General features: G+C 55.9%; 9 protein-coding genes across 9 annotated transcripts in view; 4 read left to right on the top strand and 5 right to left on the bottom strand.

The window, feature by feature from the left end:
• Positions 1–752: 752 nt before the first annotated feature.
• CCM_02370 (uncharacterized protein) lies at positions 753–1937 on the bottom strand (the record flags this gene model as incomplete). The annotated part of the gene is made up of 1 exon (XM_006667522.1): positions 753–1937. One exon carries the CDS (start codon positions 1935–1937, stop codon positions 753–755), a length of 1185 nt encoding a protein of 394 aa, XP_006667585.1.
• Positions 1938–4261: 2324 nt separating this feature from the next.
• Positions 4262–7286, top strand: CCM_02369 (transcription regulator BDF1, putative; the record flags this gene model as incomplete). The annotated part of the gene is made up of 2 exons (XM_006667521.1): positions 4262–4368; positions 4457–7286. 2 exons carry the CDS (start codon positions 4262–4264, stop codon positions 7284–7286), a joined length of 2937 nt encoding a protein of 978 aa, XP_006667584.1.
• Positions 7287–7915: 629 nt separating this feature from the next.
• CCM_02368 (thiamine pyrophosphokinase-related protein) lies at positions 7916–8990 on the bottom strand (the record flags this gene model as incomplete). The annotated part of the gene is made up of 2 exons (XM_006667520.1): positions 7916–8858; positions 8926–8990. The coding sequence occupies 2 exons, from the start codon at positions 8988–8990 to the stop codon at positions 7916–7918; spliced, it is 1008 nt and encodes a 335-aa protein (XP_006667583.1).
• Positions 8991–9591: 601 nt separating this feature from the next.
• CCM_02367 (subtilisin, putative) lies at positions 9592–12026 on the top strand (the record flags this gene model as incomplete). The annotated part of the gene is made up of 3 exons (XM_006667519.1): positions 9592–9870; positions 9929–10273; positions 10356–12026. The coding sequence occupies 3 exons, from the start codon at positions 9592–9594 to the stop codon at positions 12024–12026; spliced, it is 2295 nt and encodes a 764-aa protein (XP_006667582.1).
• A 376-nt stretch (positions 12027–12402) lies between these two features.
• Positions 12403–15224, bottom strand: CCM_02366 (succinate dehydrogenase flavoprotein subunit; the record flags this gene model as incomplete). The annotated part of the gene is made up of 8 exons (XM_006667518.1): positions 12403–12622; positions 12698–13921; positions 13987–14315; positions 14383–14456; positions 14521–14566; positions 14751–14772; positions 14833–15147; positions 15172–15224. The coding sequence occupies 8 exons, from the start codon at positions 15222–15224 to the stop codon at positions 12403–12405; spliced, it is 2283 nt and encodes a 760-aa protein (XP_006667581.1).
• Positions 15225–15942: 718 nt separating this feature from the next.
• On the top strand, positions 15943–16752 carry CCM_02365 (uncharacterized protein; the record flags this gene model as incomplete). The annotated part of the gene is made up of 1 exon (XM_006667517.1): positions 15943–16752. One exon carries the CDS (start codon positions 15943–15945, stop codon positions 16750–16752), a length of 810 nt encoding a protein of 269 aa, XP_006667580.1.
• Positions 16753–17468: 716 nt separating this feature from the next.
• Positions 17469–19117, top strand: CCM_02364 (uncharacterized protein; the record flags this gene model as incomplete). The annotated part of the gene is made up of 2 exons (XM_006667516.1): positions 17469–18333; positions 18420–19117. The coding sequence occupies 2 exons, from the start codon at positions 17469–17471 to the stop codon at positions 19115–19117; spliced, it is 1563 nt and encodes a 520-aa protein (XP_006667579.1).
• Positions 19118–19390: 273 nt separating this feature from the next.
• On the bottom strand, positions 19391–20179 carry CCM_02363 (uncharacterized protein; the record flags this gene model as incomplete). Its single annotated transcript, XM_006667515.1, has 1 exon — positions 19391–20179. One exon carries the CDS (start codon positions 20177–20179, stop codon positions 19391–19393), a length of 789 nt encoding a protein of 262 aa, XP_006667578.1.
• Positions 20180–21266: 1087 nt separating this feature from the next.
• Positions 21267–23904, bottom strand: part of CCM_02362 (uncharacterized protein) — a gene marked incomplete at both ends in the record, with an annotated part of 3902 nt that continues 1264 nt past the window's right edge. The window contains one exon of the mRNA XM_006667514.1: positions 21267–23894. Coding sequence (XP_006667577.1) covers positions 21267–23894 — 2628 coding nt within the window. The remainder of the gene's footprint in view (positions 23895–23904) is intronic.

The following is a 23904-nucleotide window of genomic DNA, read 5'->3' as shown; positions in this document are numbered from 1 at the left end:
ATGTTCTTTCTTCCCTTCTGAAACGTTTGGATATATGACTCACATTCGTTGTCGTGACGCATACACAGTAGAGTAAACGACATGAAACATACCCGTTACACATAACCACGACCGAGAATAGTAAAAATTACCGAATTGACTACTGTATTGAAAGGTAAAAAACTCAAGAAGTTCCTAACCGAGGAACATAGAAATATAAAAATGTACAACACCCGGTGTTCGCTGGTCGTCACCGAGCCAACTACTAATCTGGCGCTCAAGCGTTTGTCGTTCGGAGATCAGACGGGATCCAGATTTTTCACTCGGCTATGGCCGTACATGTTAGCAAGGTGAGCATATTTGCCTTATATCACATTCTCATATGTAGCCCGCGTAATGAACCTGTGCAAGACAGTGGACGACACTCCCCATTGTGCAATAAATAAGACCAAGTCAAATGTATATTCTTTTCTAACCAACGCCGGTAAATATGTGGGATAAAACGGGTGACAGCGTATTATAGTCTCAAACACTTCCCTCTCCGACATGGTACAATAAAAACGGATGCTTTGCCAATACATATCAGAAAAATGTGTTTCCTTCCCTTTGCCATCTAGCCAGTCCGCAGATCGTTGGTGCCCTCCCCCCGTCGTCTGAAATCATGATGAGACCTTTTGCCCTGCTTCCAATCAAGTCTTTCGTTTGCCTTTTTGCATTCTGCTTACTTTTTCCATCTCTTGTTTTCTTTTTTTTTATGCTTGTTGCAATTTTTTTCACTTGTGCTTTGAGAAGAAGCCGACGACTTTTTGTAGCTTGGAAGGCGGCGCGGGCTCTGCATCACTCTCTTCGTCCTCGCCCATAGACTCGTCCACGTCGTCGTGGTCCACCTCATCTTCGTCCAGAGACTCCTCCACACCATCGTCGGCATCATCCTCTTCAACGTCTGAATCGTCGTCGTCGCCGTCCGAGTCGGGGATAACGCCGTTGGCCATGTACGTATCCTCATCGTCCGCTAGGTCTTTGACGGGAGCACTATCCCGCGTCTCGCCCTCGACCCAGATGACGTTGTCGTCAGACTCATCCTCGGCATCGCTGTCACCACCGCCGTGCTTCCCAGACGACGTACCTCGCTTCATCTTGCGACGGAGCTCCATCTGGCCTTCGAGTAGGTCGAGTTTGCCCTTCAGTGCGAGCAAGCTGTTGAGGCCTTTCGCGCGTTCGGCGAGCACCTTTTGCAGGCCGTTGAGGCTCTGGACGACCTTGGGCTGAGATGACAGAGCGCCGCCATGGGCAATGAGCGTCCACTTGACCCATATCATCAGGTTGCCGGCCCGGCCTGGCCGTCGGTGCAGGCGGGCGGCCAGCTTGTTTAGGAGAATGCCGGCAAGGCTGCTGTCGATGCGCTCTATGGTGTTTCGGATGGTGATGAGGTCGGTCGTGTGCAGGCACGATTCGAGCAGATCCGTGTCGTCGGTCTTGAGCGCTTGCGTGAGGACGGTGGTGAGGGACTGGAGGGACGGCGGTGCGATGGCGGTGCGTGAAGGTTGCACGGCAGTGCTGGTAACGGCTTGCTGAAGCAGGCTGGAGACGTCAATGGTCTCGTTGCCGCGCAGGAGCTCGCCAAACGTCGGGGAGCCCCCCTCGGCATCTGAGCCGGCGTCATTACTGTCGTCTGCGGCGGCTGTGGAACTGCTCTTGATTTTGTTGTCGTTGGGGGCCTGCGTTGTTTCATTGGTGCCGTTTACTTGCTCCACGGAATCTTCTTCGTCCGAGGCGTACTCGCTCTCTGCGTCGGAAGAGATTTCTATCGTCTCGATATTTGAGCCCTGCAGGGTATCTGTGCCAGCGACGGAAGTATGTAACTCGTCAATTGTGTTCTTCGAGGAAATGTTGGCGCTCTTTTTAGCCACTGGCGCTACCAGCTTCGCTGGAGCTTTGCGTTTGGTTGACATGGGCATGAGGCACGAGGCGACGGAAAAGTTGCCCGCCGCTATGAATATTGGAGAGAAGAGCAGGAGTCAGCCCCTATTAGCGCGTGTTTAGGGAGTCTGATACAATCAAGGGATGATAAGAATTTTGTGAGACAGGCGATTTGCAGACCGCGATGTACAGTCGCTCGCAGTTTGGAAAATTTCCAAGTCGTCTGTGAACTTTTTTTTTTAGGCGGGCCGGTTGGTCAAAGATGCCCGAAGTCGACAGCCAGGAAAATCGACCTTACCTAAGCATCTCTCTTATCTTATCAGCCAGCTCTCATCATTCAATGGAGCACATTAGCAAAGTCACGTGAGGGGTAACTGTTTTTGTGCGTGGCTGCAACTGCGAGCCGCCATGTATGCGGCCTACCTCGATTTACTGTTGTTGAATTCAATGGCATTTATTCCAATTTCTTACAAGATTGACTGTGCAAGGGCGTGTTTAACTGGCCTGCGTGCTGGCGAATACGTCAGTTCCGTTTTCGTCGCAGTCACCTGACAGGGCGTCTGGCTGTTTGCGCCACAGGTTGTGGTTCAAAAGGGTGGCGTGCGGTAATTTATGGCACCCCTAGTCCGGACCCCGTTTGAACGATATGGTCAAAGTGGCCAGGCAGAGCAAGCCGGCAGGAAGCAGACGCGGTCCACAATACGACGCGGTCCACGGTCCGCGATCCACCACCCTTGGCCAGCAACTAGTGCTTCTGTTTCTTTGTGTCGGGGACTCATTAATTGGCTGCTTCACGCTTGGGCATTCGGGGGGCGGGTTGCTCAGTTCGGGGACGGGATCGCGGCAGGAGACAGCAGTGGGTGGAGGTAGTATGAGGCTCGGCGCATGATGGTTGACAGACAGTAGGCGCAAAGCTTCTTACCTGGGCAACTAATAGACGACATTGGGTTGCAGAGGGTCGCGCAGTACGGAATAACAGTGCTGTTCTGGAAGGTTTGGGGTCCTAACATAGCCCAGCTCCATCTTTGTGTCGCCCAGCGGCACGAGGCATCTTATCTGGTTATGTGATCCGATCTGCTGTATCGAGACGTGGCACCATGGTGAGCAATCGGCAAACACCAAGACGCGGCGGACGTAGTGGCACGGCACGGCAGGCGAGGTTGCACACTGCTCCCTATTAGTTGCCAATCGTGGCAGTGTAGATGTAGGTCGTCATGAGGTACCTAGGTAGTGCGGTGGCTACCTCGGTCTATTCAAGATGAAATCGCGGGGGAGAGATTGATGGACGTGGATAGATGATGTCGATAAGAAGATGGAGGATGAACAAAAGCCTAGGTACCTAATAACTACTAAGGTATTGTATATAGGTAACTTTAGTGCTAGGTACGGTCCATCTAGTTGGAGCTTCAGAGCTCAAGCTCCAATAATTGAGTCTCGGAGCTCCCCAGCCACAGCAGGCTGGGCTTGTAAGGCAAGCCTCCGAATATGGGGTGCTATGGAGATTCAGCCAATAAGCTATTGCCATGGAGACGCTAGACGTGGTCTCAGCCACATCTAGCCACATCTAGCCTCTTCGGGCTACTCGGCCAAGTAAATTTTTTCCATGCTTCACGCCTCGCGCACTCCCCCAGCATTTACCAGCCCTTTCACAGGACCCCGGTATAGGCATATCCAGGTCGTCCCACCAAAGGAACTTGTTCTCTCATAAATACCAGCGCGCGTCCGGCTGGCAAAAAAAGACCGACGTGCACGCGCTTTCCCTTCCAGACCCTCCCCGACTCGGCCTTCAGCCCCCCTCCAGGTACCTCTCTGCTTTTGCGCCCCGGCGCATTCTGCTCTCTGGACCTGTACAGCATCCATCTCACCCACCGCCTTGCAATTTTCATTTATTAATTTTCCTCTACGCCTCTATCTCATCTGTCGCATCCGACTTCTCGAATCACACGACCCGGTTTTCGCATCCCGTCCCAGTACCGCGTTTGCGCCAGCCTCGCCTCTACACGATTCTACACGGTCGCATTCGCAAGATCGCATCATAACATCACGGCATCGCGCGCCAGCTTGCAGATCGCATCCGCGCTTAACATTAAATCGCCCTGCGCGGTGGGATTCTGTTCTGTTCGTTACGGTGCCTGAGGTTACGTTGTTGTCTGCAGCTCCCTCACTTTCGCGATCCGTTTGCGCCACTGCTTCTCACAGCAACACCGCCCCGTGCACGGCGCGCTTCAGTACCCACATCTTCTCGTGAAGTTGCCTTTCATCGCTCTCGCCACCTTGTCTATTTAATGCTGCGCCGGCCCTGTTGAGTTGCATACACACACAGCGCAATCTACATAACGCGCCTCCGCCGCAAATCATCGCTATGGAGTGGCCCAAATCCGACGCCCCAGCGCCAGCCAGCGCGCCTGCTTCGGAGACCAAGCCGCTGCCCTCTCCGTCGCAGTCGGAACAAAATGTTGATAGCAACGGGTAAGTGCACCTGTTTTGATTGAGATGGCGCTTTCACGCGCCAAAGAATTGTCTCGTTCATTTTGCTCATCCAGTCTCCTGCGCATAGTCTTGCCGCCGCCGACATCCTCACAAAACCTACTGAGCCACTCTCGTCCGAACCTTCCGCCACCGCTCCCGCCGTTCCCGTCGCGCCTGCCTCTTCTACAGCCGTGCCAGCCGTCAACGGAAGCGCTGCTTCTTCGGAACATGACGGCACCAACGGCATTTCTCACCCTGTTGAGTTGTCGAATGAGAAGCCCGCTTCGCAAGAGACCACTTCCTCTGAGTTGCCCACGCAGCAGGTCGAAGAAGAGCCCACTGCGCTGTCGTCAATAGAGATAACAGCAGTACCTGTTCGCGAGAACAGCGACAAGCCTGCCGATAAAACGCCCCCTGGGCCTGCTGTAGCGAGCGCGCCAAAACCTTCCAATGAGGATAAACAGGAGCTAGCTCTGGAGGAAGTCAAGGAGGGAATCGAGGGACCAAAGGAGGGGGTTAAGCCTGTACCAAGCTCTGAGACTGAAGACACAAAGATGGACGAGCCTACTGTAGTTGGAAAGCCAAACCATTCGGCTGAACCAGCTCCAGTTGAACCCAGCTCTACCTCTATTGCCAACGAAAAGACACCTACCGCCGAACCCGCCAAAATCCAAGAGCTGGAAGATGTCAAGATGGAGGATGCCCCGGAAGACTCTACCACCACCACTCAAGCTTCTGTGCTGCCTACAGCTCTTCAAACGCAGAATAGTGCTACACTCCCAACATCTGAGGTTGATCTTCAACCCGCTAGCCTGTCGCAGCTCAACATAGAAACCCAGCCCGCCACGTCCCCTATCACTGAGTCGGTCGAAGTTGATATGAGCGATGCACCGGCCGTTAAGGTCGCTCGTGAGCGCGAAGACGACGATGCAGCAGAGGAGCCTGCTGCGAAGCGTGCCAGAACTGAGCCTGAAGAGGACAAGCCGATGGCTGATCGTTTCGACCAAGATACAGCCGTAACCGAGCCTGCTGCTGCTCCTGATGAGGCCGCTGCCGCTGCTGAGAACGCCCCGGGCCTGGATACGCTACCGAACTGGAACGATCCGGAAGCCAACGGCAGACCTTTCAGTGCCTTTCAGCGCCGTGAAGTTCGCAAGACAATCGGCAGACTGAAGAAGACCAAGGGAGGCGGAAACTTCCGCGACGCTGTCATTAAGCTCTGGCCACAGCTGCGTGAAGCTTACTTGGCCAAGGTTGAGACGCCTATGGACCTCTCCGAAATCGACCGCAACGTGCGCGAGGGAGAAGGCGCTTATGTCACCTTTGGAGAGTTCAAGAACAAGGCGTCCCTCATCTACCTCAATGCCCTTACTTTCAATGGTCCGACTCATGATGTCACATTTGCTGCTTTCAATGTCGTCAAAGCTCTTTGGGAAGAGCTTCTCGCTGCACCCGCCGAAGAACCCCCGAAGCCCAAGGCTATTCCAAAGGCCAAGCCTATTCGTGAATCTCGCATCGTTGCCATTGCCGAAGCCCCCGCATCTCGCCGCACGTCTACCGGACCCCGAGGTAGTCCCTCAACGGACGCAGATGCCAAATCGGCTGCCGGCGATCGCCGCGGCTCGGCTGCCACCGAGGCTGATCGTCCAAAGCGCACAGTTCGCGCGCCTAAGCCTAAGGATATTGACTACACAACCAAGCCTTCACGGAAGAAGCTTAAGCCCGAGCTTCAGTTCGCCATGGAGGTCCTTGGGGAAGTAATGCACCCCAAATACGAGCAGCTGAACACGTGGTTCCTCGAGCCTGTGGATGCGGAGGGTCTGAATATTCCGGACTATTATTCCATCATCAAAAAGCCTATGGACCTGGGCAAAGTTTCGGCGATGCTTTCTGCCGGTGACTTTGCCAACTTGAAGGACTTTGACAAGCATATACGGCTCGTGTTTGAGAACTGCTACAGCTTCAATGGCCCTCCTAGCCAAGGAAATCCTGTCTCCCAGACAGCCGCGGAGCTGGAAGCTGTCTATACTTCACAGATGAAGACCAAAGATGCTTGGCTGGCCAAGTTTGCCAAGGCAAATGCACCTACCTCGGCCGATGTCAGTGATGAGGAGGACGATGAGGAGGATATTGATGACGGTGCCTCTGCCGAAGACAATTCGAAAGAGATGCAGGAGCTGCAGGCCAAATTGGATGAGGAGACGAAGAAATTGCATGCCATGTTCGTTCCCGGCGCCAACCAGTCGATGATTGACATTCAAAAAGGCATTGTCGACATGGTACAGCAGGCTCTTATTAAGGCTGTGGCTAGCGCCGGTGACGGCCAGCCCAAGAATGACAAGAGCGCGAAAAAGGCTAAAGCGCCCAAGGGCAAGAGCGCCGGTGGACGAAAATCCACGGGCGCCGTCCCGGGCAAGAAGGCGGGCGGCGGTAAGAAGGGCGCGGCCAAGAAGAGCTTGACAGCCTCTGATAAGGACCATATTGCCAACGCTATCAACGACCTGGAATACCCGCATCTAGACCGCGCGATTGACATAATTAAAAAAGACACTGGCCAGAACGAGAATAATGATGGCGAGCTGGAGCTGGACATTGACCAGCTCAGCAATGACGCTCTGCTAAAGCTCTGGGAGCTGTGCAAAAAGGTTCTGCCAGGCTTCGCTAAGGACTCTGGGCACTCGGCGCCTGCTGCACCCGAGCCGGCCCGGCCGTCCAAGTCCAAGACAACGGCCGGCAAACCCAAGAAGAACAAGCCTATGAGCGCACAGGAGCAGGAGGCAAGAATCGCACAGCTCACAGCTCTACGACAGATGTACAAAGATGGCGGTGATGGGCCTGATGCTGTCGGCCCTGGCGGATTCACCATGGAGCCGAGGCTTGCAGACTCAAGCGACGACTCAGACTCGGAAGAAGAATGATTTTCCAGATGCAGTGAACGCAAAGCGTGCCACAATGTACGAGTATGACTACGTGATGAGGAATGTGATTGCATACGGGTTTCAGTCGCAGAGAAGAAAAGTTCTGGCATCTTTCTTATTTTTTGCTTAATCCTTTCGTCGTTGCACAGGCAACAAAGTTGACTTCTTTTTGTTTCCCAAGCCCCCTCGCTGGTGGCAAGCAACTGGTTTATTTCTAGACCAGAAAGATTGGGTGGCCTCTAGAGGGACGGCCGTTGAGGCGTCACTGGATTCCCGCGAGGGATGTTTACTTCAAAGGAGCCGGGGGGAGGCAATCGGCCTCGCAGGCGCATTGGCGTTTTTATTTTTTCCCTTGTTCTTTTTGTTTTTTTTTTTTTGCATTTTGACGCGTGTGATTCTCCGTTTGGATTGATATGAGAAGTGAAGTCAGTGTCATTCTTCTCTTAGCAAGATTATAATTCGTTGCTGATTGCAATGGTGACGCAGCCCTCGAGGCTGCGTGAATAGATTTTACGCTTTGAAGATAGCAGCATTCGAGGTCCCAACCACGTGCACTTAGATGGATGATGTTTGGTATGTGGCTGTTCACGCTCCAACAATTGTACCGCCTGTTGAGGCCGTATCTATTGTCAGGATTCAAACGCATTGGTGGGCATGGGCAGCTTCCTGCGTAGCCTGCTGCATATCTCTACGTATTGGTCTTCCGTCTCAGGCGTAACCAAGCCATGACGGATGAAAAAGTCAATCATGACGGCGCATACGTTGGGCTTGAACTCGCCCGCGCGCATGCGCCGCACCACCTCTTGCCAGTCCATGAGCATAAACTCGTCCACCTCGCCGTCATCGCCCGGCAGCGGCACCAAACCCAGCGCGGCCGCGTCGTCGCCGGCAGCTGGCGGCGAGAGATCCAGGTCGTAGACGTAGAGAATCTCGCCGTGGACCAACGCGGTGCGCGGGTTTCGGTTCGCGAGGGTGACAACGCCGGCGGGCCGGAGCCGCGGGGCGACGATGGCGGGCAGCAAGCGAGCCTCCTCCTCGGACTCGGCGAGCATGCAGTCGAGCGGGTCGTCATCGGCCTTGACGCCACCGGCGACGGCGCTGTCGAGCATACCTGGGTAGGTGTAGAGCGAGGCGCTGCGGCGGGCGACCCAGACGCCGGCGACGGCGCCAGTGGTGGAATCCCGCACGTAGGCGGTGAGGTGGGCGCCGCGCGTGTTGATGCCGAAGAGCGCGGCGGCGAAGCGCTCAACGCGGAGCAGGGACGGCTGGTCCGGGTAGGCGGCGTTGCGGACGCCAGGGATGCGAAAGGGCTCGCTGTGCAGGCCGTTGAGGGTGGGGAAGCGGCCGCAGGCGAGGGCGGCGTCGACGGCGTCCTGGAGCGCGGCGTTGGCGAGGGCGGCCGTGGGCGCGGCTAGGGTGACGGTGGCGGCGGCGTGGGCGATGGCGAAGGCCGGTGGCCACGGGAGGCGGGAGACGGTGGTCGGGTGGATGAAGCCATGGGGGCGGGGGTCAGGTGCGACGAGGAACCGGTAGTAGGGGCTGCAGTTGGTAGGGGAAAAGTCGAGAGGGAGACTGGCGATGTGTGTTGGTTAGAATGGGGGGTGATGGGGGGATGGATGTGGCTAGCTGAGGTTCTCACTTGTCGACTTTGGTGATGAGGTCGAGGAGGGACGGAAGAGGCTGCCCGTCGGTTGAGGTCGTCATGATCTATGTAAAGGCGGTGTGCTGGGATACTCCCGGGGGAGTTGATGAAGCTGCGATGATGAGGATGGACGGTTGACGACAAGAAACGGTAGCCTTACTCTGTCTGTTTGGAGGAGGCTCCACTGACCCGCCGTCGACCAACGGCGACCAACAGACGATGTTGTAGCAGAATACATGATTTCACTGCGATAGGAACAAAACAGCAGGATTGGTTTGTGGGAAATGTTACATATTATTATCATTCTTATTATCATTCTTATTATCATTCAAGGCCAGTGCGCCAACCCGAGTGTGGTCCGTGCCATGTGAGCGCTAAATTATAAAAAAGGAAGGCACCGCGATGCCACCACCCCTCTCGTCCAACCAACCCAACGACAGCACCATTCATTCTTATTACTGGAATCAACTTGGCATCGCTTACAAGATGCGACCATGTGCCGCCTCTTTCCGCCCTCTTGGGCCTTTATCCTACCGGCTCGCGGGCCGTTGACGACGTATTGCGCGACGTGCCCTAGCCGCCTGTCTCACCAGGATAGAAGACGGGCTGGTTGTGGTGAAGCCGTTGTAGTTACATGGCCATGCTCTTTGTCTCTGACCAACAATGTATAAGACGACAACGATGATTCAGAACCCCCCTTTTCTCTTTTTGCCTGAAACTTTTGTTGCCAGTTCTTATTCTATTCATCGTTACCGGTGCCACATTGTACTTGCTGCTTCGTGTTTTCTGAGAGCCTCCGACAACACTCGGCCAATTATGGTAGCTTGGTCAGCGCGACCGCTTCTCGCCGGCCTCTCTATCGTGGCGACTTTCCTGGCGCCTTGCAAAGCCAGCAGAAGGAGGATCCCTGGCGCCTACATCGTCGAGTATCAAGATGGCCATGTACGAAGCCCTTGTTTCATGCTATTGGAAACATCCTTTACTCACCATTATTTCATAGAATTCGGCGAGCGTCGTGGCTGCCATGGGCACGCATCTGGACCATGTTCGTGCCCACTTCAACTTTGCTCATTTCAAGGGCGTGTCCATTCAGGTTAATGACAGCATCGAAGCCCGAAGCGCCGCCTATGGCATGTCCAGCACGGCCAGCGAGGCCAGCGCGGCCAAGAATATATGGCCCGTGTACGCCTATGACAGACCCGTCTTAAATGCCACTCTAGCGGCGCCCTTTGCTCGCCGTGCCCGTGACGACACATACACCCCTCACGTCATGATGCAGGTTGACCAGCTCCGTGCTCTTGGCTTCGACGGCAAGGGTGTCAAAGTAGCGGCCATTGACTCCGGTGTAAGTCATAACCCCACACACAAAGACAAAGGTCCCAAAACACTTGCCTTCACTCACACTCATCATCATCCTCTTTATACAGGTCGACTACAAGCACCCTGCTCTCGGTGGCTGTTTTGGTACCGGCTGCAAGGTCTCATTTGGCTACGACTTTGTCGGCGACGCCTACGGCAACGACAGCAACGAGCCCAAACCCGACGACGACCCCATGGACTGCGGCACGCACGGCACGCACGTTTCGGGCATCCTCGTCGCCGACGCCAACGACCAGGGCTTCACCGGTGTCGCGCCTGGCGTCACCTTTGGCATGTACAAGGTCTTTGGCTGCTCCGGCGGCACCCGTACCGACATCCTCATGGCCGCCGCTGCCCGCGCTGCTGAAGATGGCGTCCAGGTCCTCAGCTGCTCCGTCGGCGGCACATACGGCTGGTCCGATGACGGCTTCGCCTACCTGCTGAGCAAGCTGGCGCGGGACAAGGGGATCGTCGTGGCCGTCGCCGCGAGCAACGAGGGCAGCAAAGGCGCGTTCTATCCCTCGGCGTCGTCGAACGGCGATAGCGTAAATTCGATTGGCTCCGTGGATCTGGAGGGCAAGGACGGCACTGGAGGCACGCCCAGCGCATTTTCGTCCTGGGGGCCGACGATGGACATGGAGTTTAAACCCCAGTTTGCGGGGCCGGGCCTGGATATCCTGTCGACGCTGCCAGGCGGCAAATATGGCAAGTCCTCGGGCACGTCCATGGCGGCGCCCATGGTGGCCGGGGTCATGGCCCTGCTCATCCAAGCCCTGGGACCGATCAAGCCGGAGCGCATGCAGCAGCTTCTGGCCGCCAGTGCCAAGCCTCTCAACTTCAGCGACGGCTCGCAAAGCCGTCCTGTACTGGCGCCGGCCGCGCAGCAGGGCGCCGGCCTCGTGCAGGCCATGAACGCGTTCCGCAGCACCACGCGCATCGCGCCCTCGAGCCTGTCGTTCAACGACACCGACCACATGCGACCAATGTACAATGTCACCGTCACAAACGCCGGCAACGCCACCGTCGGCTACCACATCTTCGTGCGCCCCGCCGTCTCCCTCTACGTGCTCGCCAGGAACAGCTCGTACCCGTCCGCGTTCCCCAACGACCAGACTAACGCTACAGGCGTTCTCAGCGCCACTGTGATCCAATTCACCCTCGCGGCCGGGCAGAACCACACCTTTCGCGTGACGGCCGCGCCACCGCCCACCGCCATCGACACCAGGCGACTGCTGCTCTGGTCCGGCTTCCTGTCCGTCCGCGGCAACGACTCGTCCACCGTGTCGATACCGTACCAGGGCCTGGCCGGGTCCCTTCGAAACGCGACGACGCTGCCGGCTGGCGGCACCGCCGTGGCGCGCTCGACCGACCCGGACCGCAAACCCGTCGCCGCCAACACCCAGTTCGTGTTCCCCAAGGACGGCGCGGCCGCCTCCAGCGACGACTTGGCGCGGATCGTGGTCCTCCTCGCGCTGGGCACCAAGAAGATGACGGCCGAGATTGTCGCGGATCCGTCGGGCGACGTGGTGGGCACGTTGGCGGGGGGGGAGTATTCCATGGTCACGCGCGGCGATGGCTTTGGCTTCGATTGGGACGGCCAGCTGGCCAACGGTTCCTATGCCGGCGCAGGCACGTACAAGGTGCGCGTCAAAGCGCTCCGGATCTTTGGAGATGAGGCGAATGCGCATGACTGGGACAGCAGCACCACAGTGCCCATCCAGATTTCTTACAAGCAGTGAGAAATCTTTCGTCATTATTTTCTTTTCATCTTGTTATTTATACCAGGCTTACGAGCATTGTTTCTTTTTGAGTATATATTTGTGGACACAATGTCGAGCTACCTAGAGTGTACATATAACACGGCCTTAGTTTCTCTGTCGTGTGAAACGAGACACTCATTCTCGCACAAAAAAAAAGCGAACGGTCCAAGAACAAAGTAAATATCCATTTGGAGCATCAAAACGCGTAATAAGAGTAATAACTCCGTCTAACAACCTATAACTACAACACGCGAAATACTGGAATCAAAGCGGGACCGCTCGCCACTACTTTGAGGTTCCAAGCCAGCCCTCACTCCTCGGCCTGGCGCTCTGCCAGATGCACTTTTTTGTTTCTTTAGTATACACGCTTGAAGGGAGGAACGGGCTTGCACTCGGCCTCGTCCAGCGTCGTGGAGATGACGCGACGGTAGCTCAGGTCGACCTTGCCGTGGGGCGTCTTTTGGAAGGACAGCGTGTGCTTCATCCATTCCTTGTCATCGCGATCGGGGTAGTCCTCGCGGGCGTGGGCACCACGGGACTCCTTGCGGGCGGCGGCAGAAGTGGCGGTTTGGATACTAGAAAGAAATCATGTTAGCCAAGTTCCGGACAGGGAAAGGGGTACCTTCATATATGGTAGGGGGTCAACATACGCGCAAGTAAGCAAGTTACGGAGCTCCAGGGTCTCCACGAGATCCGAGTTCCAGATCATGCTGCGGTCCTTGATACCAACGTCCTTGTAGGTGGCGTCAATCTCGTTCATCTTGCGCACACCCTCATCCAGGGACTCCTGAGTACGGAAGACGGAAACCTCAGTCTGCATAGCCTTCTGCATAGCAAGACGAATCTCAGCAGTAGTCCTGTGGCCATCAGCATTGCGGACCTGGTCAAGAACCTCAATGTGTTCAGCACCAGCATCGGCAGCAAGGGGCTTGAGCTTGGCACCCGGCGTGAAGTTGTCACGGATCGTGTGCGAAACGGCACGGCCAAAAACGACGAGATCGAGAAGAGAGTTGGCGCCGAGACGGTTGGCACCGTGGACAGAAACGGAAGCGGCTTCACCGCAAGCGAACAGACCGGGGACAACCTGGTCCTGGCCCTGGGCGTCAACAGTAATGACCTCACCAGTGTAGCGGGTGGGGATACCACCCATGTTGTAGTGGACGGTAGGAAGAACGGGAATGGGCTGCTTGCGGACATCGACACCAGCAAAGATACCGGCAGTCTCAGAGATACCGGGCAGACGCTCAGCGAGAATTTCAGCGGGCAGATGGCTGAGCTGGAGGTAGATGTGGTCCTTCTCAGCACCGACACCACGGCCGTCACGGATTTCCATGGTCATGGAACGAGAGACGACGTCACGAGAGGCAAGATCCTTGGCGGTAGGGGCGTAGCGCTCCATGAAACGCTCACCCTCGGAGTTGAGGAGGTAACCACCCTCACCACGAGCACCCTCGGTGATGAGGCAGCCAGCACCGTAAATACCAGTAGGGTGGAACTGAACGAACTCGAGATCCTGGTTGGGAAGACCAGCGCGAGCAGCCATAGCCATACCATCACCAGTGCAAGTGTGGGCTGACGTGCAGCTGAAGTAGGCACGTCCGTATCCGCCCGTGGCAAGGACAGTGTTGTTGGCAAGGAATCGGTGGAGGGTTCCGTCCTCCTGGTTGTAGGCGAGAACACCGCGACATTCGCCATCCTGCATGATCAGGTCGAGAGCAAAGTATTCGATGAAGTAGTTGGTGTTGTGAGCGAGGGACTGGCCGTAGAGGGTGTGGAGAAGGGCGTGACCGGTACGATCAGCAGCGGCGCAGCATCGGTAGGCCTGGCCACCCTTGCCGAACTTTTGCGACTGACCACCGAACGCACGCTGGTAGCTGGATTGGGAGTTGTGTTAGCTTGACGCAATGGGGAGAGGCGCAATTGGGGTTGGGAAACTCACATTTTGCCCTCGTCGGTACGGGAGAAGGGGCAGCCGTAGTGCTCAAGCTCGATGATGGAGGCGGGAGCCTCACGGGTCATGTAGTGGATGGCGTCCTGATCACCGAGCCAGTCCGAGCCCTTGACGGTGTCGTACATGTGCCATCTCCAGTCATCCTCGTGCATGTTGCCAAGGGCGGCATTAATACCACCCTGAGCGGCGACGGTGTGCGAACGCGTAGGGAACAGCTTGGAGATGCAGGCAGTGTTGAAACCAGCCTCGGCAAGACCAAAGGCGGCACGGAGACCGGCGCCGCCAGCTCCAACAACGATGGCATCGTACTCGTGGTCCTGTTTGGGGGGTTAATCATTTATGCCGGCGCAGAGCGATCGAGGGCCTGTTTTCGGGTATACGCACGATGACGGGGTACTTGTTGCTAACGAAAGGAGAAGCTTCCTTGGCGCGCAGAGGTCCGTTGGCAATGACGCGAGCTGTAGAATTGGACCGTCAGCATATTGTTGTTGTGGTTGTGTTCCTTTCTGGACAGCTACTCACCAGCCGGGCGTGTGGTAGAAAAGGCTCTAGCTTGCGCCTGCGAGAACTAGAAGCCGAAAGCACATCAGTAACGAGGCATTGGGCGGTCGGCAAATTAAATGCATCCTGTAGATGAATTGACTGCGGCGCGCTGCGAAGCGCAATGGCTCGAAACAGGGCCGCGCTCGCGGTGGTGGCGAGAGCGACCTAGCCGAGGTTATCGTGAGGGCAGGTTGAAGGGCAAGACGCACCGCTGCAGGCCGGGAGGCCAATCTCCTCAGTAAAGAAGCCATTGTGTGTCGCAAAGATCAATGGCCTGACTGCATAGACTACCGGAGGAAGGGACGAGGATGTAGACGGGAGAGGGGAGATGTGTCGACGGGCGATGCGGATTGCACGTGTAGGTAGGTGGTGGTCGGGTTCAGGAAGCCAGCCGTTTGGTGACGGGGAAGAATTATGGAGTAATTTGGTGAGAAAACCGCGAGTCGGGACGTCTTTGGCCAATCAGAACAAGATAATGGTAAGCGGTGGACACTAGAGTGGCCGACCATTCCCGGCCTGGTTGATGAAGAAGCCGAATAAGAAGCCATCTCGCGCATGTCCGTCGTTGCCACAATGTACTGAAGCTCTCCTAAATCTGCGTCGCATCTGGTTTGGCAAAGAGCTACTCACGATTCATCATTGCGTATTTTGGCATTTATTTCCAAATTCCTATGCCCGTACATAGCTAGAATGCCATTGTTACTCGGCTGTACAAGGAAGGACTCGCGTCAGGCTCGACCGGGTTCTCAACAGGTCTCCTCCGGTACTAATTATCCCAGTACCAATTATCGCAGTCATGTTTCATTTGTCACGTCCTTTTGATCTTTCCACTTTGGCTATTTTCTTCCCGATCGATGCCCATGGTTCAATGTACCGGTCATAGCTCGTGCAACAAGTCACGTGCATCCTCAATCCTCCCGATCACCCACTTCAACTCAGCGGGAACACCCACTCAGCGCAAACTCTAGAAACGCGATAGTTGATGCACGCCGTGCCTATCTCCGATATCCGATAACCGAATCAATGTCAAGTCATTTCTAGATGACGACTTTCAGACGCCGATCCCCTTTGTAGTTTCCATGAACAGTCAGCCCGCGGGCTGAAACGCTGACATGACCTGCCCATCGTACGAGACTGCGCGTAGGCTGGCGGCACATCAAGCCCCAGACAACAACTCCCATCCATCTTCTTCATCTCAAAAGAGCAATAAACAGCCCTGTATCCCGACGTGCCATTCCAGGCATGTCCAGCCCAGAATCTCCCTGCTGACCCCGAATTATCACGCCACTATTTGGGTAGACGTTTAAATCAGGCTGTCCAACTGCCACCAGCGCCCCGGCTGCTTCACAAACTCGTCTCATTTGAGTCCTTTCACAGCCCGCAGCCTCGAATACACACACCATGGCAGACTATTCCTACCCGCGGCTCTTTGCCAGCTGCCAACAAATCATCACGCAGTTCTTTCAGCGGCGGCCTCTTGTCGCCAGCGCCACCCTCGGCCTCGGCCTCGCAGCCATCCCCATCATTTCCCACATTGTCCGCTCCTACCGCGGCTTCCTGGCACTCGGTCCTGGCGGGCTCCCGTACAACTTTCTGGGCTGGTCCATGCAAGCAATCGCACAGCCGCTTGCGCGACACGACACTAGAGACTCGCGGCCCTTTGCCGACCCGCGCATCTTTGGTCGCTATGCGCCCCATGGCCGCACCGCCTACCTGGAGGACGTGCCGGCCCGCCGTGGCGAGCGCCCCGAGGTGCCAACCTACGTGGCGCCCCAGAGACAAATGAACCATCATTCCGACGCGTCGCGCATAGAGGCCATGAAACGTGACTTGGCCGGGTCCGTCGCTCCACAGGCCGAGGTCCTGACGCTCGCGCCATCGCAGCTCGAGGGCCCCAAGCATCAAGCTCTTTGGCTTGGCGAAGCTGCCGAGAAGCCTGCATATCTTGCCAAATCGACAAGAGGCGAGTTTGCCCATGTCCATCCCGACGGGAGTTCACATCTTATTCTGAGCCTTGCCGATGCGGAGACGGCAACGGCCAAAGGATGGGCTGAAAGACATATGCTCAGCGGTGTTTTGTTACCCTTAAACTATGTATTCGTCTATGCCCCTCGAGATGAAGATGAACTTGAAGTTTGGCAGCAGTTTCTGGCCGCCTCGATTTCTTTCAATACTGCCTCGTCCGAAGCCGCATGCAGCCACGCATCGTAACTAAGCCGCGAGCAACACCACTCACTCAGCATGTACATATTTATCTATAAAACCCTTGGATATCTTTCATTGACCACAAATCGCTTCTCTTCGAGGAAAGGCGCCTCGTTTCGCTATACACACTTTCCAACTAACACTTCGAGCTCATTCATGAATCGAGATGCTCAATGACATTGACGGCTCATGTCCCACGTAGGAAAAGTAAAACCGGTACTGGCGAGAAGATTATTCGGCCCACCTCACTAGACAAAGTGCAAACTGAATTCTAGTCCTTCTGTTGTATAAAATTAAATAACCTTTGCTAGGCGCTTGATTGGTCACGATAGACGCCGCCATTCGCCACGACGTACTTTCGCGAGGGGGGTAGGAGCATCCCGAACGAGACCCCAATATGCAATACACTTACTTTCCGATTAAACTTCACCTGTGATGTGTCAATGGTACTTATGTTCGCGGCCTTTTTCACGCCAGAGTCGGGCTATATACTTTCCTGGCGGGCGACGCGCGAAACTTATATTTTGGCAAACTTACAAGTGATCTTCCATGCCAACCTTTTGTTCTCTAGAGAGCTAGAAGTTCAAGACTTTTTCATTATATCTCTTCTACCACTCTCTCCTTCTTACCTCTCGATTTGTAAAGAGTATTGAAGTCTTTTCGTTACTCTATACTTTTCAACTACTGTCAACCACTGTCAACCGCCAGCACCAGTCCCAGCCATGTCTTCTACCAAGAAGCCCGCCATTGGATCCCGGTACTTCCCATGGGACAACCTTCCCAAGAAAATCAAGACCACTATCATTGATCTTGTTGCCAAGGACGATTGGCCTTGTGGCGCTCTCGCTACCGTCTCGCGGGAGTTCCAAATGTTGATTGAGCCTCACACCTTTCAGAGCATTACAGTGACACCAGCACGCATCGCCGAGTTTGGCAAGATGACTGCTCGAAATCAACACCACGTGCAAAACCTGTGGCTCTCCTTGGAGTTGCAGCCGTACATTTGCGGTGACTGCCTTGAGAACGACGACGAAGCGGTGGTGCTTCTTCTTACAGCCACGCTCGCAGCCGCGCGACAAGAATGTGCCATCATTACAAATACCATCCGCTGGCTCTTTAGCCACTTACAAACCTGGTCGCTCGATCGTAGACAGGGAAAAGGACTGGTGCTCGACATCAGCGCCCACTGTACGAGTGACAGGGAGCACGCCTTCAGCTACCTCACATCCGAGCCCTACTGGAGGGCTGGCGATGCCGCCTGGATCGATCGACACGAGGCGATTCTCAGAGACAATTCTCCATGGGTCAGACAAACCGGATGCGAGATGCGTATTGTTGAGTGGCACCAGCTGCACAGCTGCTTCCGCGAAGTTTTCCCAGTACCGTTGCCCGCCAATATTAGAGAATTCTGGGACGACATGCCAAAAGTGCCCCTTATCACAACCATCATGATACGACAGCAGAATCGACGTCGTTGGAGCCCAGGCATTATAGGGAGGATACTGTCGTGCTGTCCAAACGTCCAGGAACTCATCTACGAGCCCTGGAGGGAATGGTTCCCAACCCGCCAATATCGGGCGGATGAAGGTAAGCAAGCTTTCTTGCATCGGCGCGTCTCGTGATGCGAAATCTTTCACGAGACAGAGATTAATTTTGTTGCTAACGTGCAACAGACAGCAACCTCTTGTTCGAATCGCTGCCAGCTCTTCGCAGCCTAGTCATCTTTGAGAACTTCAACGAAACCTACGCGGACGCGATGCGGCAACGTGCTCTCCGGTCCCTGCCCACGACACCCCGACGACTTGTGCGAGCCAGTCTCGGCGTCGAAGAGTTTTCCGCCTCGTTTCTGGTCGAGGCCGCGGGTTTCCTGCGCAGCAGCCTGGAGAGCGGGTGTGTCTGGCCGAACCTGACCTCGTTCGCCATGACGTCTCGGCTGCTGACCGATGATATGCCCCAGGGCGGCTCGCCGAGGATCCAGCGGCTGCTGTGGAACGCGGCCGCCGCCGCGCGCCGCATGCCCAATCTGAGGGTCATGGAGCTGTGGCACGGGCAGGAGGGCCGGGCCGTGGTGTTTCGCTACCAGCCGTCGGCGCACGACGGCGGCCCGGCCTCGGTCGTCTGCCGCGGCACCCGGGCAACCTACCTTTCGGATCGAGTCCGGCAGGCGTGGAGAGACACTGCGGTGCATGGCCGCAGTGCTGGTGTTACTTTTCGGCAAGAGCGTCTGGATGGGAAACTTGTCACGTCCCATGCGGCCGCTATTTCAATGCTGCAGCTTGTCAGTCGGGTCATTCAGCCAATCTCTCTGCAACAGACGCACCAGGAGATTGCGATGAGACAAAGGCTTCGAGTCATGGGGCTGGAAACATGATGCCTTGTCGAGGCAAGGACTCCCGATATACGAGAGGCTGGTACCTTAGCGACGGTGGGAAAGAGGTCATTTATATTGCGGGTTTTTTGGCGGAAGAATTGGATGTGAAAATGACTAGATTGCAGGCCAGGATATATAAAATTCAATGAGCGTCATCTTCAACATATCAAACTGCACCGTGAGATCTACATTACTACTCGCGTCGCCATGGTGAATAACAGCCCCCCTCTCGTCCCATTATGCTTGTGCTTTATCCGTGTCCTTATGCTCGCCTTACTTCCCGAAGCAGCTCAGCTTCTTGCCGCAGCTCGGCACCACCATGGTCCCGACCTGTGCGACAAACAGCCAGACGGCGACCCAGTCCGTGTCGGAGTGGATGTGGTTGCGCGCGACAATCAGCTCCGTCCACATGATGACGGGCCACCCAAACACGAGCATCAGGGCGGCGCCGAGGATGATGGCCGGATAGCGCAGCGCCTGGAACTGCGACGCGGTCGACATGTATCTCTGGTCATCGAGGATATCGAGCAGGTCATCCTCGTCTTTGAGCGCGACGTAGATGGCGACGCCGATGGCGACAACGATGCACGTAAAGGCCATGAGGGAGTCGCCAATCATCCACACCATGATGAACTTGTGCCAGCCGGGGCTCAGCGTGCGCCAGCCAAAGAAGAAGAACTGGTAGACGCCGAAGCCCTCGGGCTGGCTCGTCGCCCACGACACCCAGGCGGAGACGGTGTTGAGGACCATGACGCCGGCGGTGCCGAGGCCGAGCAGGACGCCCATGAAGATGTTGCCCGAGGTGATGCCGCCGAGGTAGCTAAAGGCGTAGATGAAGTTGAAGTGCACCGGCAGCAGCGACAACGCGTGCAGCTCGCGCGCCTGGCACGCCTGGTACCACTGGATCTGCGTGTACCAGTTGTACGCGAGGAAGCCAATGTTGGAGGGGCAGTTGTTGGCGACGCCGCCGATGAACTGCGCCGGCGCGAGCATAAAGGACGTGTAGAGTAGCCAGCGATTGGTGAGGCTGAAGCCGTTAACAATGTGAATGGCGTCGGCCATTTTCTGTTCGTTTTTGTGTTTTCTTCTTCTCTCTCTTTCTTCCTGTGTGTTTATGGATTTGCTAGCTGTGGTTGTCAAGACGGAGCCAAGTTGAGAGTTGAATACAGTCAGTAATAAGGTCGCGAATTCTTCCTCGTTTTGGAAGAAATCAAGCCGACAGAATCAAAAATCTCGTCGGTGAATCAGGGCAGACGCTTCTATCTCTTTGTCTCTTTGCGCATGGGGCTCAGCTACGCCTACCTAACAAGGCGGTTTCAGCCCACCCAGCTCCCCCCGACTATTCTCCCAGTAGTTATCAGTTCAGAACTGGAAAATAAAGATAAATAAAACCCAATAATTCCGCCATCTGCGGGCGCCTCTTTCAGCCACAAGAGGCGCGAGGCTAAACACCACATGGTACGGGCCTTGCCGTGCCTCTGGTGCTTTTGGTCTTTTGGTTTCATCCCCCCCCCGTCTGGCGGGCAGTGGGATGTGGGCGCAGCCGGGTCTGGACCTTTCAGCTCGGGCAGGGCTGGATCGCGCATGACACCGCCTCGCAGGTTGTGGCGTCAAGTATCCATGCTCGGCTGTTTTTGGGGGTTTTAGTTCTAGCCCTCCAGATTAGCTCCTTTTCGCCCTTTTGCCTTTTTGCCTTTTGTGGCTTCAGTTTCCTTCTCGCTTCGTCACAAATGTTGGACACGAGCGGGGATGGGGGCTTCAGCTCGAGGGTCAGGGGGTCTCTGACGCTTCTGGCGCATAGAGCGGCCTGATTGGCCACTTTCCGACGGGATGAGGGCTTGCGTCGCAATCTATTGCCTCGAGTCTTTTATTGATTCATATGCGGCATCGCGAGACAACTGCCGACGCCAAGCAAAACGGATCGTGGCTTGCTGATATCCGAAGGCTGTCTCTGGCACATCCTTTGTCGAGACTTGGCATGCGTAAGTTAGTAACTAATAACTCCGCAACGTTTTTAGAACAGGAGCAGAGAAAACTGCATGCATTGCTATGTGTGTGTGCAAAATATAAAAAAGAAAATTAGAACATGTAGATATTTGTACATCAAACGAGGTGGGTGCTCATATTTGAGATTTCGACCTTGGTGGTTTCAAACAGTCTCAGAGAGTTCGCTCCAGTCATGCACAATGTGACTTTCTCCCACCGTCTCCTTGAGCATGCTAACGAGTTCGTCCGCAGCATGAAGGAACGTAAGGTAAGCGGACAACGCAACGCAGTAGGCGCGGAAATCCTCGCTCTCCATGTACTCGCGGCGCAGCTCCACGAAACCGTGCTTGGCGCAGTAGTCGCCGTAGCATGTCGCAAGGAGCGGCGTGGGCAGACGTTCTGGGAGCGGCCCGCCGCTGCGCAGCGACTGCTTGGCAAGCACAAGAACCGACATGATGTTGCTGATGCACGCATCGTCGGCAATGCCAGACGTCTTGATCAGGCGCTTCTGGTACTCGATGGGAAGCGTGGTGCCGGCCAGCATCACCTTGGTAAGGGACTGATTCATCAGGATCAGGAGCTCCTGCGCTCGGCGGAGGCTCGTCTTGTCAAATGGCGACATGGTCGTCTCAAACTTGAGCATGGCAATCGGGTCATTGAGCGCAGAGAGCGACTGTCCGACAGCAAGGCCCGTCGAGGTAATCACATTTCTCACGCCGCTGTAATCACCACCGATGGCTGATCCGCTGCCCCAGTGAGAGATGAGCAACGCATAGTGGTCGCTAATTGTGTGCAGGCTGTTGGCGAGCGTCTTTGCGACGTGGTGCGTCCCCGAAGGAGGCTTGGGCAGCATCTGCACGATCAACGCAGCCGCAAAGCCAATGAGAACGGTCACCAGCCGTCTCCAAAACGTCTGATAACCAAGGCCAGGCAAGCCATAAGTACTTAGGTGGTGCATATCCCAGCTGTACCCGATGATCATGGCAAAGGTGGACGCGCCCAGACCTGTACCTTGCAGATACGCCTGCGGGAGCCAAAGCCTAGCCCAGATGAAGAGGATGATACCAAACGGCAAGGCCGCAGCTAGGCCATACGGGTTACCTATGCCAGTACCTGCAGAGATATACCAGATAACGAGGCCCAAAAGCCCACCAAAAACAGTTCCGACAGCGCGAGTCATGATGGAAAACGTAAAGTCTGACATGTACATGAGGATGCAGGTTTGCGCCGTGACGAGAGTCCATATTCCCTTTTCTCGGTAGTAGAAGCCGGCCGTGTGGGGAATGACAGCTGGAATACCGGTAGCAATGGTTACGGCAACAACGCGCAGGGCATAGAGACTGCCGGGTGCAGTCAGCCAGCTCGAGATTGCCGCAATGGTCCTGGCTATCGGGTTTCCGCGCTTCTTGGGAATACCGTGTCCCTTGGACACGACTTTGATTCGTCTCTCTGTTTCCCTGGCCTGCGTCTGGATTCTGTCTGGGTCAATGACGGCCTGGCCAGACAAGGCGGGGGCGTCGGTGCCCTGGTCGGTGCTGCGTGCGAGACGTCGCCTCAAGGGACCCCAGAATTGATTCGTGGTTCGTGTCTCGAGTAGCTGAGCTACTTCTGCCGTCAGTTTTTCGTAGGCGGCTGCCGTGGCGATGATGTGTTCTTCGATAACAAAGGCAATGACGAGGCCAGCGACTTTGTTTGCTTCGTCCTTCATTTCCGTCTTGAAAAGACCGTCTTCGTCAAACAAGTTGCCGTGTATGTCGATGGCGGCCTTGGTCGTATCAGCAATGCAAGCCTCGCGGGCCTGGGTGAGTCTAGTGCCGATTTGTCTGACCGCAATGGCCGCTTGAGGGAGTCTGGTACGAGCAGATTTGGACATGAACCAACGATTCATGTTGACGAGGCTCAACGCTTCCACGAGATGACTGATGGCATCTGCGGTAGCATCCAAGACAGCCTCGGAGCTCGTGTGCAAGGCGGCACGCATGTCGTCGGAGCCGACCACAGTTCCGGGGGCGATGAGGGCGTTGATTAGTTCGGGGTTTTGGAGTATCTTGGCGTGACGAGGGTCGCGGGGCCTGGCTTCCTTGTCGTCGGACGAGGCGGTCTGGGGCGGGTTGATGATATCGCGGAGCTTGTCAATTTTGTCCTGGCTGGTGACACGGGCGACTTGAAAGTCGAGCAAGGCAAATGTAGCGGCCAAGACATCCTGAAACTTTGTGTAGACGGCCTTGACATCGTCGGCGCTCCACTGGCCGCGGGACACGTCGAGGGGGAGAAAGGCCATGTTGGGCTGGAGCTGGGCGTAGAGGGTAATGGCGCGTCGCTTGGTCCTCTTGAGGAGGTTGGCGTCAAAGTCGAGCGAGCCGGCCACAAACTGTCGGCCGGTCTGGATGGGGTGGTTGAGCATAGTGAGCAGGTCCTCAATCTGGCCGACGGCGACCTGGCTGGTGGACTGGGGGGAGACGAAGACGGCGCAGGCGATACCAATGGCGCAGCCACAGGCGGCAGGCAGCACCACAACCTCGGGCAGGCGAGGGGTCCAGCGCGTGAGGGTCGGGCCGATGACGAGGAAGATGTCGATGGCGATGAGGCCAAAGAGCTGGGTGAGGACGGTCAGGTTAAAGCTGTAGCGCAGGCGACTGACAAAGTAGACAAAGAGGCAGCCCATGACAAAGTAGACGACGGTGACGCGGGTGTCGAGCATGAAGCCGTCGTGGACGAGGATGGTGGCGATGGCGGCCGTGTCGTTGTTGCCCGTGGCCTGGGCCGTGGCGCCGACCTGCTGCTGCAGGGCCTGCAGGCGG

The sequence above is a fragment of the Cordyceps militaris genome (assembly GCF_000225605.1).
Source record: "Cordyceps militaris CM01 unplaced genomic scaffold CCM_S00002, whole genome shotgun sequence".
Classification (NCBI taxonomy): Eukaryota; Fungi; Ascomycota; class Sordariomycetes; order Hypocreales; family Cordycipitaceae; genus Cordyceps; species Cordyceps militaris.
Note: the sequence above shows the minus strand (reverse complement) of the source record. Positions and strands in the feature narration are given on the sequence as shown.